The sequence below is a fragment of the Spea bombifrons genome, chromosome 4 (assembly GCF_027358695.1).
Source record: "Spea bombifrons isolate aSpeBom1 chromosome 4, aSpeBom1.2.pri, whole genome shotgun sequence".
In the NCBI taxonomy this organism is placed as follows: Eukaryota; Metazoa; Chordata; class Amphibia; order Anura; family Pelobatidae; genus Spea; species Spea bombifrons.
In genome coordinates, this window is record NC_071090.1 from 41,068,948 (window position 1) to 41,083,850 (window position 14,903).

Genomic DNA, 14,903 nt, shown 5'->3' on the forward strand with positions numbered 1-14,903 from the left:
GACAGAGTTTTAAAAATAGTTGTGGTCATACCTGGGTCAACTCTGGGTCTCTGGGTCAACACTTTAATCCTTGACAGGACCCACTCCCCGCCAATTTCTTCTTGAAATGGAGGTGTTTCCCGCAATGCCAGCAGGAACACCTCCTGACATCAGTGGAAACGTCCCTTACCCCAATGGGCCAGCCCAGCAGTGCTCCAGTTTTCCTGCTAAGCTGTTTTCCAATTCTTCCTCACTTGCTGTTGGAAATGGCATCATATTCTCTAGGTGTCCAGCTACAGGGAGACATTGCAGGAAGCTCTGGTACAGTTGTGCTGGATGGGGGGTGCCTGGCAGGAGCTGGCAGAGGGCCCATTTCTATTTAAAGACAGGCCTCCCTCTACCTGCTCACTCCTTTAGGGTGATTAATTCTATATATTCTATATTCTTATACATTAATTTCTTGTTAGCTACTGACAAAGTTCTAGGCAGCAGAAAACTGTAATGTTTGTTAGTAATAGCATGGGCTAAATACTTATACTATGTCTGATAAATATTGTCTTGTTACATTATATTATAAAGTATCTGTACGTATTTACATGTCATCTTAACTAATCTTAGAACAGAATTGGTCTATATATGTTATGATGCATAGCATTTATATTTTCCATATTAAATACATTAATTTACTTTAGTACATGAGATGTGTTTGTAATGGTTGTGCAGTAAAATTCACTGCTGAGGAATGCTACAGGTTAAATCTGTAAATGGAGATAGCTTTAGTTTGTAGGTTCAGGTCTAAATTTAGTAATTAACAGTGATTTAGGAAGGATAATCTGGGCTTCAAACCAAACTCCTTTGGAATTTCACATAATTAATATGTATTACTGGTTGTTATTATATGATTATAAAATAATAAGAGCTTAGGTTTTAATTAATACACCTAATAATGATAATACAACATTATAATTTTAAACTAGCTGTCAAAGATGAAAATCTGATGAGAGGTCCAAAAGGTTGGATATACGGTGTGACAGGCTAAACCCCTAAAGGCTTCCTCTGTCAGCTTTTAATATGTGAGACAGATGTTATAGCACAGGGACACAGACCCTGGAGGTGACACCTCCATTCAGATGGCTTTAACAAACACAAGATATTATGAAAACAACATGATGTAAACATGTTTCCTTTGAAGCCTAACTCACTTTGTACAGTTTGCTGATTTGATGGCCAGCTAAGCCACTTCCCACATCACATTAATTTGTCAGCTCCAGTTGCATGTTGACCTTCTGCACTGCCCTAGACCTAAACCAGCTGCCTCCTCCACGCCACCTTCCGTAATGCTGCGTGTCAGGACATGACATCTCATCCTGGCTCTATGGAGGACTATGCCTATTCAACACATCCCTCCATAGTGTTAAGGGGCTCACCTCTACCTTGTCCTCAGTCTTCTGTGCTTTCCTCTTCAGAACAGGAATTTACTCTACAGGGCACCTGCTGTCCAAGAGTTTTGGAGTATATATCTGCCAAACCAGTCTCAGAGTTTGGCTGGTCCAAGATCATGAACTAATTCACAGTTTAAGTCTTCACTTGGGTAAACTACTGTTAGAGGAGAGACAGTGCACCTAGTCACGATAGATAGATAGATAGATAGATAGATAGATAGATAGATAGATAGATAGATAGATAGATAGATTTTTTGTTTTTCATGCACCCACTTAATGACCTAATAGAAGAATTGTTGGACTGCAGGAGATCAATATTTGGCTGTACATAGACAAATAATTACTAAACAGTGATAAATCTTTGGTATTAAACGGCATTTTTCATATTTACTAAGTTCAAACTCTAAGCTCACTTGGGAGAGCAGGACTCATGGTAATTACATCCAATAGTTATTTGTGTGTATGTATATATACACATACACACTTAAACATGTCAGATAAACAGACATTTGTTGTTTCCATTCTAGTAACATTTTCTTCTGTGCTTCTTCAGGTATGTGTGTTCCCTGTGTTTTTGCAAAAAAAAAATTCACACACTTTATCTGATTTTAGGGTGTCTATGTCACTTTGTATTTTTAGGCAGCAAATCTTTTCCGACTACACAGGGATGAATTGTGTTTCCTTACCAGCTGTAGGTTTATAGAATAAATTCTATGGTTTCTCTTTCAGTCAGCAGAGTTTTTATGATGAAAGCGTGTAGGGGTTTGCTATATATTTTTCTCTAAGTTGGCATCTTGTCTTTAACTTAAACATCAATGCTCTCTTACTCTTTTCACACTCTGCTGCAGACCTGAATTTTTTAAGCTTTGGGAAAATATGACAAGCAGAATAATGTCAAAACACTGCGAGTCTCTCCTGCTTAATATTTTAACACTTGCTTATGTAGTACAGTTTTTTCCCCTCATATCATGGTTTAGTTAACCAAGCAAAATGTTTCTGTTTGATCTATGTACACGTTACTGATCAAAGCATCCAGTTTTACTGCTTTGTTTTCTAAAATGATAAACTTCTAGAAACACTATATGTTGAGCATATATTTATTTCATTACAAAAGCAAACTGATCTGCCATTTTGTAGCTCTGTAGCTGTAGATTTTAAGTTCTTTTTGACACCATTATGGCGAGTAAAGCCAGGTAGCCAACCGTTAATGGTATAGCTGTTGTGGAACTGGAACTTGATCATGGTTCACAATCAGCCTTTGTTTGAAGCCCTGTTTAAAATGACTGCAGATTTACTTAGTTTAGTAGCATGTACATAACTATTTTATCACCATTTGTGAAACCCTTCCAATTTACCCGAATAACCATCTTGTGACGCTCAGTGTCACGAGGCGGCCATGTGAGAGTTACACCTCTCACCTTGAACCGCACTACCCAAAAAGTGGTGCAATGGAGCAGCTACTCAGGTCAATGCCCTGAAAATCAAAATCTGAAATTCCTACAAAAATTAAGAGATATGGATATATGTTCTACTGGTTTTTAATCCTTTGGACCATGCGATATTCTGCAAAACAGTAATTTGCAAAGCATTGCCTTACACACCCCAACTGCTACCTGAGAAAACATTAAAAAGTTGCATTTCGTCTTATTGCGTTGTTACATTAATTTTAATTGAGAAATCCCATGTTCAGTGCACTCAAATATCTCTAGCGGATGGTTGAAGGATACAGTATGTCACATTCTGTCAGCTGCGGCATATAAAAAGCAATTCATACTGGCTGTCGCATTTTTTCTTCCAGCTGAAGCCTTCCAATGTACTCTATATGGTCAACGAACATCTTTTTATAGAAAGAAATCAATTCACCAGCGGTATTCAGCTGTATTGCTAAAAACAGGTTTCACCTTATTTGCCCTTTGCTTAACTTCGCAAAGCTGTAGGACATTTCATACCATTAAATCTGTGAGAGTGTCAACATTTCATGTAGTACTCAGTTACTGGAGATGAAAACAAATCGTCTTTAGAAATGTGGGATTCATTCAAATTTTATTGTTTTGCAATCATAGCAACAAATAGCACCTTTTCACCAATGGATCACAAGAAAATTGATTTTGGAAGCAGACAATACAAAATACACATTTTTATCTGTCCCTCTTGACTGTAACTGTTCTCCAAAACATATTTCCCATTTTTTCAGTTCAGCTTGCCATAAAAGAGTACTTAGTTGCCCCCGTAGTAAAGATTGCTAAGGGATGCCCCTAAATTAGATAAGCAGATACTTTATATCACTAACAGTATTACTCACAAACAAAGAAAAGAAATCCCAGCACTCCAAACAGCTTCCAATCTTTAGGATACTTTATTTAAGAGAAAGCAAAAAAGCAATGTTTCGGCCAAACAGGCCTTTTGTCAAGTATTACTCAAACATCACTTACAACTTCCATCATGATTGCCAAATAACGATCTGCACATACATGGCTTACATACATAGTATTTTAACAAAACAGACAAAACCAAGCAAGAATTTAGTGCATACCTAGCAAATACCATTCAAAAAAACACCTACCTAAGGCTTCGGTTGGGGATTCAGTCACACTCTATGGCCATATATTGCTTAGCTCGCCATCATGTCAAAGTACCCTAAGTTTGGGTCCTATGTCATTTTCCATGGCTATATTGCTTAATCAATGGGACTGCACTGTATTTTAACCCAAACAAGACTCTTAAGCAATTTAAAGCTTTCTCTCGCAAAATTCCCAAAAGATGTTTTTTGAATGGTATTCGATGGGTATGCGCTAAATTATTGCTTTGTTTTGTGTATTTATTGGTCATTATTATTCTAGCAGTAACCTGAAATTTTGAATGTGTGTGCTTTTTGTGCTTGTTAGGTTGCGCACTCCCCTTTCTGTATGGATATATTTTTTTATTTAACAAAATATCCTGTCAGTTGCCAAGAAAAATGTGGCATTTGCAGGTATTTATACAGGTTACTGTATATGGAAAGGTTGTTGGACGTTTCCCATCCCAGTTAACATTTGCTGTGTCAAGGGTGTGCTCCAACGTCATTTTGTATTTTTCTTGTAATCTAACTGTAGGGTTAAGTGGTTTGGCAGCATGTTGTGGTGTGATTAGGTTATAGGTCACTTAGGTGCATTTTTGCGGATAAGGGTCACTCATTTGCTTTTAGTCAAGGGCATTGGAACTGCTCCATACATAGAGTGTACAAAACGACCATTATGTAATTTCTGAATACAACTGGATTTTGTCAAGTCCATTAAATCTCCCTATGCTCAATATGGTTTAAATAGAAAAAAAGTTACCACTTGAAATATGATCTTAGCACTATAACAACTATAGCAACCGAGTATATATTTATATATTTAAACATAGTTACAGCTCTAGTTTTAACATGTCACACAACCATCATGTATTTGTTAGATTATGCAAAGTCAAAAATATTAATCTTCCAATTTTACAAAACATTTAGAGAATGAGGGCATGTTTTTTCCATTATCTATTTTTGCCATAACATATTTATATCTAGCTTTCAGGACGAGTTTGTGAACATTAGAAAATGTAATTAATTATTGCTTTTCCTCCTAGGAATTTGATAAAGACAATATTCCTCCAAAGGTTATTGCCCAGATAAGAAGAGATTTTATCAGCAATCCAGATTTCCAGCCAGCTGTCATTAAGAATGTTTCTTCAGCCTGTGAAGGACTTTCTAGCTGGGTCAGGGCCATTGAAGTCTATGACAAGGTTGCCAAGGTAACATGCCCTAAGATTCTCTGTATGCATCAAATGTTAAATGTGTATAAGCAACAAAATAAGGCTAAATGACTGTTAATACATAGCAGTGTACAACACACTCACACATCTATACATATACAATTACACATCTCACACTAGTACACACTTGCACATACACACTTATACTAATGCACATACTTACACATAGGCACTCTTACATGTTCACACATGCACATTCACACATGTACACTTTCATTAACATGTATACCCTCACACTAATGCACACTTACACATTCACACTAATACAGACTCACATTAAAATATCCTCGCTATTATCACATACAGCATTTTGGTAAAAGCACAGAAGACCAAATAGGCCAACGATACCTTCTAATACCTAATATTGAGCTTGTCTGCCAGCGCAAGAAGTCTTGATGCCTGAGAGTCATTGCAGCAGTCAGTGACACTATAGTGAAGTATTTTTTTTATACGTCCATTTTTTATATTTAGTAGCTTTGCCATTTAATGAGTTCATATTTATGAGATGCATTAGATATGAACTAATGCAAGAAATACCCATTCCTAGCTGTATATGATTAGTTATCTGTTCTATTTACAGGTACTGCCAAGATGTCCTCTTGGCATTTAGAGGGTAACAGCACATCTGTTGAATATTTGTATATTGAGTCAGATCTATTGTATAGTGAGTGAGATCTATTTTTAACCTCCTTCATTCTGACGGGACATCTATTCATTCCCTGACAACGTCTATGAACTGAAGGCTGAATGTTGAAGCATTTAATAGAAGAATTATTTTCTAAAAGATAAAAGTTAACCTGAATTTTTGTTTTAACCTTCAAAGATGTTCTTGCTAAACTTCAAATATACAGTATGTCAGTACTGACAAATTTGTCTTTGAAAAATGACAAATTGCTACTTTGTAGAGAGTAACCTTTCACTTATACATGTGTAGTAGCCAGTTGGCTAGAACATGTACATAGGTGAAAAGTTATGTCTATTCTTAAATTGCACCCTACCTCTTGACTACAAATACAGTCACTGAGAGTGAGCTGCATTCTATATACAGAATGTTGTCCACATACAGAATTCTGGGATCGGATAAAGGTCTGTCTGGGTGGCCGTGTATTCACACACAGCACCCAAGCAGCCATGTTGAAATGCCTTAGCAATGTGCTCTAATCAGGTAAGTATAAGTTCACATATATATATATATATATATATATATATGTGTGTGTATAAATATTTGCTAGCAATTTCCTTAGCGTTTTGTATGACAAGTCACCTTTAAATGCATATTAAGTTGTTGTTCTGCCTTATAAAAGTGATTGTGATTTATATATATATACATATGTAGCAACAATATACTCACACAGTGACTGCTTTGCTGTGATTAGGGAGGTATTTTACCTGTGAGTAGCATGGCCATTTAAATCTAAGTGAAAGTCCCAAGATGAAAATAATCATCTCTGGGTTATTCCTTGGCCAATTTAACCCCTTTTTGTAATGAAGACTAGACATTTTCTTTACAAACAAAACCAGAATTAACTGTATACAGTTTTGATATTTGTTGACGTTCATTCACGCCAACGTGAAAACAATAATGTCTAGGATGTGCTCATTGAAAATTAATAAAAAAACAGAGAACAAATCCAAGATGAAGTCTGATATCCTGTGACAGATAATCAACAGAGATTGAAGTACCCAAAGAAAGATCTGTTTTCAGTTTTGTATCTTAGTAATCAAACTGTCATCCTTCAGGCGCAAAACAAAGAAGTTTATCATAGTATTCAATTATTTGGGTTTTCTCACACATATTATTAACCTTGAAACACTTTCATCATTGGTAAACACATTTACAAACATGTTGTAATTAATATAATTAATTTAAAAATATATTACTTATAAATTATTTAGCAGCTTTTGTTTGAATTAATTTTTGGCAATATAATTTCTTTAAATGAATAAATTCTAACCTTAACCAAAAACAATCACACTGACCTTCTCTGCTTTATCTTTCCTCCAGGAGAAGCCTGCACATTTGAGTCAAATAACTTTTCTCCACAGGTTACACTTTAGTGCCAATGGGCTAAAAAGAACATTTTTTTAATTTAAGCTTTATTTTATTTTTTTTACACTGCCCACTCCATCCCACAATGCAGGGAGAGGCACAGTTTGCGGCACTACAATGGGTTTTTGGCCCACAAATAGGGCAGGGGGATACAGATACGCCCCCAAGAGTTGTTTTACTTTTAATCTCCCATCCCACAGGGAACAAATGGGGTTGGAAGGGAAGCACAATATGAGGTCTGTGCCTCCCATAGGATAACTTTTAACCACTCTATCCCAGTTGGGGGTGAGAGGGTTATGTTTGAGGACTTACAGCTCCTCTACATTGCTAGTAAAAAGTGATCTACCTGATACATCTGTTTAAATCAATGTTTTCCCCAAAAAAGCATCCCAAATGAAGTTGATTATACAGAAAGTGTGTGATTTCAGTCCTATTTTAATACTTATGTTAATACATATCAGAGTGTGAGAAAACAATTTATGCTATATGTTTTTATGTTATGTTTTTGAGAAATTCCACTTGATGTTGGTGTGGGTTTTTATGTCTCATGCATTTCTCACAATTTGGAATGAGAAATAGATTACACATGTAGTTTTGAGGTGAAAGGTCAGACAAATACCAAGTGTAAAAACTTTGCTTCTGTAGATCCACTGTCTGTTAAGTTCCTAAAAAAAGAACAAGGTTTTTTAACAGATAAGAAACCATGGATATTTCTTAACAGGGAACATTTTTCTATGGATAAATCACTTCTTGAAACACAGCAAGATCCAATAATGTGTGCAGGGTGCCCCTAGTGATAGCATGAATTGGCATGACACAATAAACACTTATATTTTACGACTCATCTAGGAGAACAATTTATTTTTGTGCCCTTCACGGTCCAGGAATTAAAATTAGTGGTCATGCTGGCCAAATACATAACTAGATTTTGCTTTCATGGCATTTCTTTGGTCAATTGTCGTTCAGTAATAGCAGGAACCAATGATTGCTGGTTTGGAAGATATATTCTAAACAATGAAAATTATGGCATTTTTGTGGACATTACTATTTCTATTAAAGACTCTAGGAACAGGCAAATTATGTGTATGTGCATTGGTGGCACTAATTGTCATTCTCATGGACTGAGTTTTACACAAATCGTATTTGCTTCAACAACAGGTTATACTTAACAACCAATGCCTGTTTGATAGGACTATAGAGTGGAATGTCCATTAGAGCATTCTCTAGTGAGCCACAGTTTTGTAAAAGTTATATACAGGCATAACCCGCATTAACGTACACAATGGGCCCAGAGCATGTATGTAAAAACAAAATGTACTTAAAGTGAATCAGTTTTCAATGCATGTACTGCACTGCAATCGTTACGCCATTTCAACCCCAAATGCAAGATGCTCAAAAGACACAAAAAGATGCTCGAAAGATGAACTGACATGCTTGCATCATGCTGCTATGTGTCCATTCCTGTGAATCGAGCTTACATAAACCGAGGAATGGTTGTGCTGCAATTATGTTCTTACTCGCGAGTGTCCATAAAAGTGAAGGTCCTTAAAGCGCATATGCCTGTAACAGGTTGCCCATTTCCCCTGTTATAGTTCATACACACTGTTCAGACCAGTGTTCCCTCTAAGCTGTGCGCTTGTGCGCGCACACATAACTTTTAGAGAGAGCGCACACGTCCTAAAATTGTGCGCACAGTACCTAACGGGGATCTGGGGGGGGGCGGGCAGTCCGTCCAGGATGCCGCTCATCGGGGGGTGTCACCACGCTGGCACTCCTCCAGAGATGGACAGTAATGTCCGCCACTGGAGGAGCAAGCTCGGTTGGGGAGATCAAGGATCTCCCTCCAACCGGCTTAAAATCAATCAAGGGAGCGGGAGGTCTGTTAATGCAGACCTCCAATCCTGCTCCCTTGCAATGCCCGCGGCAACTGATGCTGTGCGTCGGGATTTGATGTCGTATCCTGGTGCACAGCACTGAAGCCACGCCCACTGCCTTCACTGCACCGGAAGGACAGGATACAGAAGAAGAAGAGTCAAGAGGAAGAACGAAGAGGAGGAGGAAAAGTAACTAACAGGAAAGGCAGGAAAACATTAAGTAAGAGTGGATTAGTACGTGTAAGAGAGTGATGGGTGTTATGCTGTAGTTTATGCTGAATGTTTGTGAATGAGTGTGTGATAGCATGGATGTGGGATGGGATAGCATGGCATAGGGAGGCTGTAATCACATTCATATGATGCCCAGGTTCCAGCATGTACTGGCTCCTTGGGCATGATAGGAGTGTGATTGCTGTTAGCAATTATATATATATATATATATATTATATATATATATAAAATATTGTTGTTTTTTTTGTCCAATTTTGTTGTGTTATTTTTAATAAAGTGGGTTTTTTTTTATTTTTTTAAAGGGGGGTCATTTTCAGTTTCGGTCAAGTGAATTCTGAATTTTCAGTTTCGGTTCAGAATTTTCATTTTGGTGCATCTCTATATACTAAGCCACACACTGAAGCGGTAGAACTACACCACATCAATGTTTGGCTTAGTATATAGTGATAGGGGTTATGCTACATTATTGGCAATGTCTGGCTCAATGTATAGTGATAGGTGTTGTGCTGTGCCTCAGTATATAGTGATAGGTCTTATGCTGCCCCACCGTCAATGAGTGCCTCAGTATATAATAACAGTTATGCTGCACCACTTGCAATGTGATTTTTTTTCAGCTCCACCAACTTCGCTTTATACGGATTGTAGAAGCATATTGTGCGCACAAAATTTAGACTCTGGGAAAAATTTGCACAACAGAAATTTTCTGCGCACATCACCTAAGAAAAATTAGAGGGAACATTGGTTGGGACCTACATCTTTTAACACTTCCAAGAATTTCAGTTTAGACACTAGGATTGTCTTAGAAGGCAGATCACTCTGTAAAAACAATCCGTTCTGTAACAAAATACCAGTCTCTGAATTTAAGAGCTTTGGTTGCCTGCCAATCAATAAAGAATAGTACCTGGTATGAGGATAGAGAAGAAATTTTGGGATTATTAGATGATCTGTCCAGGATTGAGATTTTTGCAGAAAATGAAGTTCGCACACTAAAATCATACTCACAAGTAACACATCAATCCCCAAGAATCACATATAGTTATATCCTAGTGTGCATTGACTCTACCTTTAAGCCGCTGCGAGTCAAATAAGACCAAAGCAAAACTGCTAATTGATGTTACCAAAGCAGGAGTTTGCTATAGCCAACGTAGTATAGCCAATAATGTGACTACTTTCATGTTTTAGTGTTTAATGTTTCTTTTGATGTCTCTGTAACTCTATGTAAAATTAAAGGGACCTTCTGATGTGCCTGCACATTTAAGTGTTCTGTGAGCATGCCTTCTTCCAAAGTAAATATAAAGAAAAAAAGCACTTACCTAGAAGTAACTGCAGCCAATCAGTGGAAGGAAGGCGCTCTAACTGAATGCTTGCCGTACATGCGCATGAGGCTCTGAACCTACCCCCTCAGCATTCACTTAGCTAGCACCGGCGATAACAGGTAAGTATATCAGCTGAGGAAAGAACAAATGCATGTGGGGGATACAGCAGAACAAACACCATTAAAATATAAAGGGATCACACACTAAAGGGCATTTGATGGCTGGAGAGAGTGTCCGTTTAATAAGTTTGTTTTTGTAGCTAATAATATATATATATAGAAGAATCCATCCCTATGTAAATGTAATGATATGTGATGTCTAATTCATTGGAGTATAATTTAGTGTAGGAGTAGAGTAGTGATTTCTTTTTAATTCTGCTTTCCATATGTTGGCATTGAAAGTGCTAAATTAATACTTTTTCCAGGGTTTCTCTGCAAGATGTTTGTTTTAGCCTTCTATAGTGTTTTCAGTTTATTTATACTGTATGTTGTGTTGTACATTTTGGATTGTTATATGGTCTGCAGTGTATGTGTAAACATTTTTCCATTTAAGTTGGTACTTTGCACATTAAATTGCTTAATAGAACTGGGTTTCTTTTACTTCAAATGTAACATTTTTAAGGTTGCAGTTAAGAATTGTGACTGCATACTTTAGTTTTTACAGGGTAATCAAAAAACATGAGTTTTACAGTATACCACTTACGAAAAGGTAAACGAATCAAGCCACTTATGGCTTTAAGTGGTATACCAAAAAGTTTTTTTTCTTGCTGTATGGCACAAACCACTAGATAAGACTCCTTACATGCATTTTTTTGTCCTTTTGCTATTTTTTTTACAAATTCCACTTTGTCCATCCTACAACGGAAACTCAACCAGCCCGGGCAAGCAGTGACTCATGATTCACCCTTGATGGATCTTCCCCAAACCTGTCCATGGAAGCATAAAAGTAGAGGTTGTTTGGCTATTCTCTGTAGAACATAGCATGCATTACTCACTCATAAAAGCAGGATAACCGCAATGATGCACTTTTTATTGGACAGTTACAAAAACAAATACATAAACACAGGTGAACTAAAAAAGACAATATTTAAGCAATGGAAGATAGGAATCCATCGGCCTCTCTGGGTACTAAAATACAAGTTAACGAGAACTTAAAGTTAGCATTCACAAATAAAAAAAAAATAGAAATTGTCCTTTCAATTATACACTATCACATCTAAAAAAAAGCCTTTTCAGACTCTAGTTTATGTTTTGGGAGGATTTTGCGTTGTCTTTTTTTTTTGTATAACCCTATATGTCTCCATGTCTCCAATTTCTAATGTGTGAATATTAAATTATTAGATATTTTCTCAATGTCTCTAAGGCCAGATTAATACACTTCTGTTTGTTTATAGCATTGATCATAAGGTGAAATTTAGCTCTACTATTTTGCCTGCATGGCTCATTAATATTTTGAAACGAATTAGACAAAATAATGATTAGTTTGCTGTAATTTTAATAATACATGTATATTACTATATCAAGGACAAATAATTATATCTTCCGCAGAACTTATTGTAATCACATAGCTTTCATGAAATGTTAGAGTGCTTTATTGTTCTGGAAGGGCTGATTGATAATGCAGCTCTAAGGGACACAATTATTACACAGTTACTGATTATTATAGTTTCTTTGCCATAGCAACAATTTTCTGGCAGTCTTCTTAAGTGATTTTTGTGTTGGTCATAGAATTCTATGAGTCAGAAATGATGTATGGTAGCAATGGAACAGATCCCACGTTAGTAATACAACAAACTTTTTAAGACCTCTGGGGTAATATTTCGAAATTTCAAATTTGCTGGATTAAGAGGGTTGTCATCAAACTATGAACCGATGCATAATGTGTTTTTCCCACACAATCTTAGCAAAATTAGGAGATGACTAAACCAAAATTGTCCAATGGATTCTTAATAGTAATACAAAGCCTAATCTAGACATCACCAGAATAAATGAGGTTGAGCTGTTTCAGAGCAAGTTTTCATCATGCCTTTCTACTATTTAAGAGGTTTTATCAATAATAAATAAAAATGAGAAATAAATCATGGCTTTTTGAGTATTAAAGAAATGGGAGTGATTAATCACAAAGTAATTCTTTACTGTGTGTAGTGGGAACAAAAGTACAAATGTTGCTGGTCTGTTGGCTAGCACAATACCAAACACAAAACAGAGAGAAAAGGTGCCATGCACTCCTACAGTCACCAATATGTTTTTAGTTTTTAGTGCACACCGAGAAAAAAGGTTTCTGGACTATATTTCCCTTAACCAACTTGCCATCATATATAATACAGGATGGGGGGGTTACGGTTGGGCTGCATGTATCTCCAAAAGAGATATTGTTATTTAACCTCTATCCCACTCTACAAGACATGGGGTGGCGTGGAGCCTGAATAGGTTTCATATCTCTCTATACGGTTAATTCATATGGGCTGAAGGGAGATGGGGGTATTTTTCAGTCAACAAATTATTCCTAAAAAGGTCCACCTAGGTTTTCTGAGGAAATGCTAGTAATTTTTCCTCTAACCTTTATCTGAGAACTAATGGTTCAGCTGAGAACAGACAGCTGCTTACTAGCCTGCCCTACGGTGCATCACAACATAGGCAGTCAAGCTGAAATGCAAGGGAAATTTACTTTACAGAAAGGAACTAACAACCCCAGAGGTTTACCTTTCATGAGCCTCGATAGTTGGGCACGGTTATATCCCTCTAGACACAAGTGAGCAAAGTGGTGTGACATGTGAGTTATTTAGTTACCTCCCACCACACATAGAGTGCGGGAATGAGGGGCAAATTGTCCCTCCTTGGTTAATAGGTGTTAATCTAATGGGGTGTTGTTCATTTTGTGAGTTGCAGAAGAGGACATGCTAGTTCACATTCAACGCATACGTTCTTGTCTGTAACTCGAAAAATGTGTAAGCACATGCATCCCCTGGCAAACAACTCTCCTGCGGTTTTGTTGTTTTAGCGTTTTTGTGTTAGCATTCAAGGGCACGCAACTTCAGTCGAGTCTGTTCAGTCAAGTTTTAATACTAATGTTTCATAATTAAATTAGGGAGCTGTGCATATTTGGTCTACAATATCCCATTATGTACTTGAAGAAAACATAATATCAAACATAAAATCTATTCTTCTATTTTTATGAACTTCCACAAATAACCTATAAAAATGTTTTGTTAGTAAGTGACACATTTTCCGGTTTTTATTTTTCAAGAAGATCAGCCGTTATGCCATGCAATTATTTTATATTAAGAGACATTTGTTTTTTCATCTTGTCAAAAATGATTAGCCAAATTACAATAATCCACACAGGCCAGCTGTTGATTTATATATGTACTTTGCCTAAGGGGAAAGCAGTGGGTCTTATATTTACAGTAGGGTAGCAAATATAAAAAAATTTAAGTGACCTGTTTTGTCTTGTAGGCTTGTTTATCTGAGGTATGAGACACAATAACTACATGTACATATAAAAGTTTTAATAAGGGAAGCGTTAGTATAGCATTACATCACTTAGTATAGTATGTTACATTACTGAAATGCAGGGTACATTAAGTTCACAAGTTACATACAAGTTTTTCACATTTTTTCAGTATAAATAAGCTCCCTTGAGTATAAATATTTTTTATGATAATGATTGAAATTGATGTGTTTTTTTACCATTTACGGTATATATTTGTGTTGATGCAGATTGTTGCTCCAAAACGCCAAAGACTGGAAGCAGCAGAAGCTGACCTGAGGATTTATACTGAGAAACTGAATATAAAGAGAGCAGAGTTGAAGGATGTAAGCGATAAGTTGGAAGTGTTGCAGAATCAGCTATCTCAGAAACTGATTGAAAAGAGAATATTGGAGGAAAATATAGCGTTGACCAAGTGAGTTTGGACTAATTTGGTTAATGTAAATATTTAGTGAGTTAACTAGTCACTGATGCAACCATGGTACTTTGATGCACTGTGAGGGGGGAAAACTGGGGGAAAGATTATATGTGTTAAGTGTTAACTTACTGTAAAAAAAAAAAACAAAAAAACTCTCCCTTCCATTTTCACAAAATTTACAATACAGAGTAGTCCCAGTGGACTATAATTGTTTGTTAAATCATTCATGTTAAACGATGCATTATGCCCTTCTTGAAGGAGAAAAACAATGAGGTTTGCAGTCAATGCATCGTTAAGTTGACTTTACAATCCCGATAT

The 14,903-nt window shown here is 36.6% G+C and overlaps 1 protein-coding gene across 1 annotated transcript in view; it reads left to right on the top strand.

Moving 5' to 3' along the window:
• The window catches only part of LOC128492590 (dynein axonemal heavy chain 3-like), a 428,956-nt gene that overhangs the window by 328,139 nt on the left and 85,914 nt on the right, over positions 1–14,903 (top strand). The window contains exons 57-58 of the mRNA XM_053465187.1: positions 5,022–5,186; positions 14,398–14,582. Coding sequence (XP_053321162.1) covers positions 5,022–5,186; positions 14,398–14,582 — 350 coding nt within the window. The remainder of the gene's footprint in view (positions 1–5,021; positions 5,187–14,397; positions 14,583–14,903) is intronic.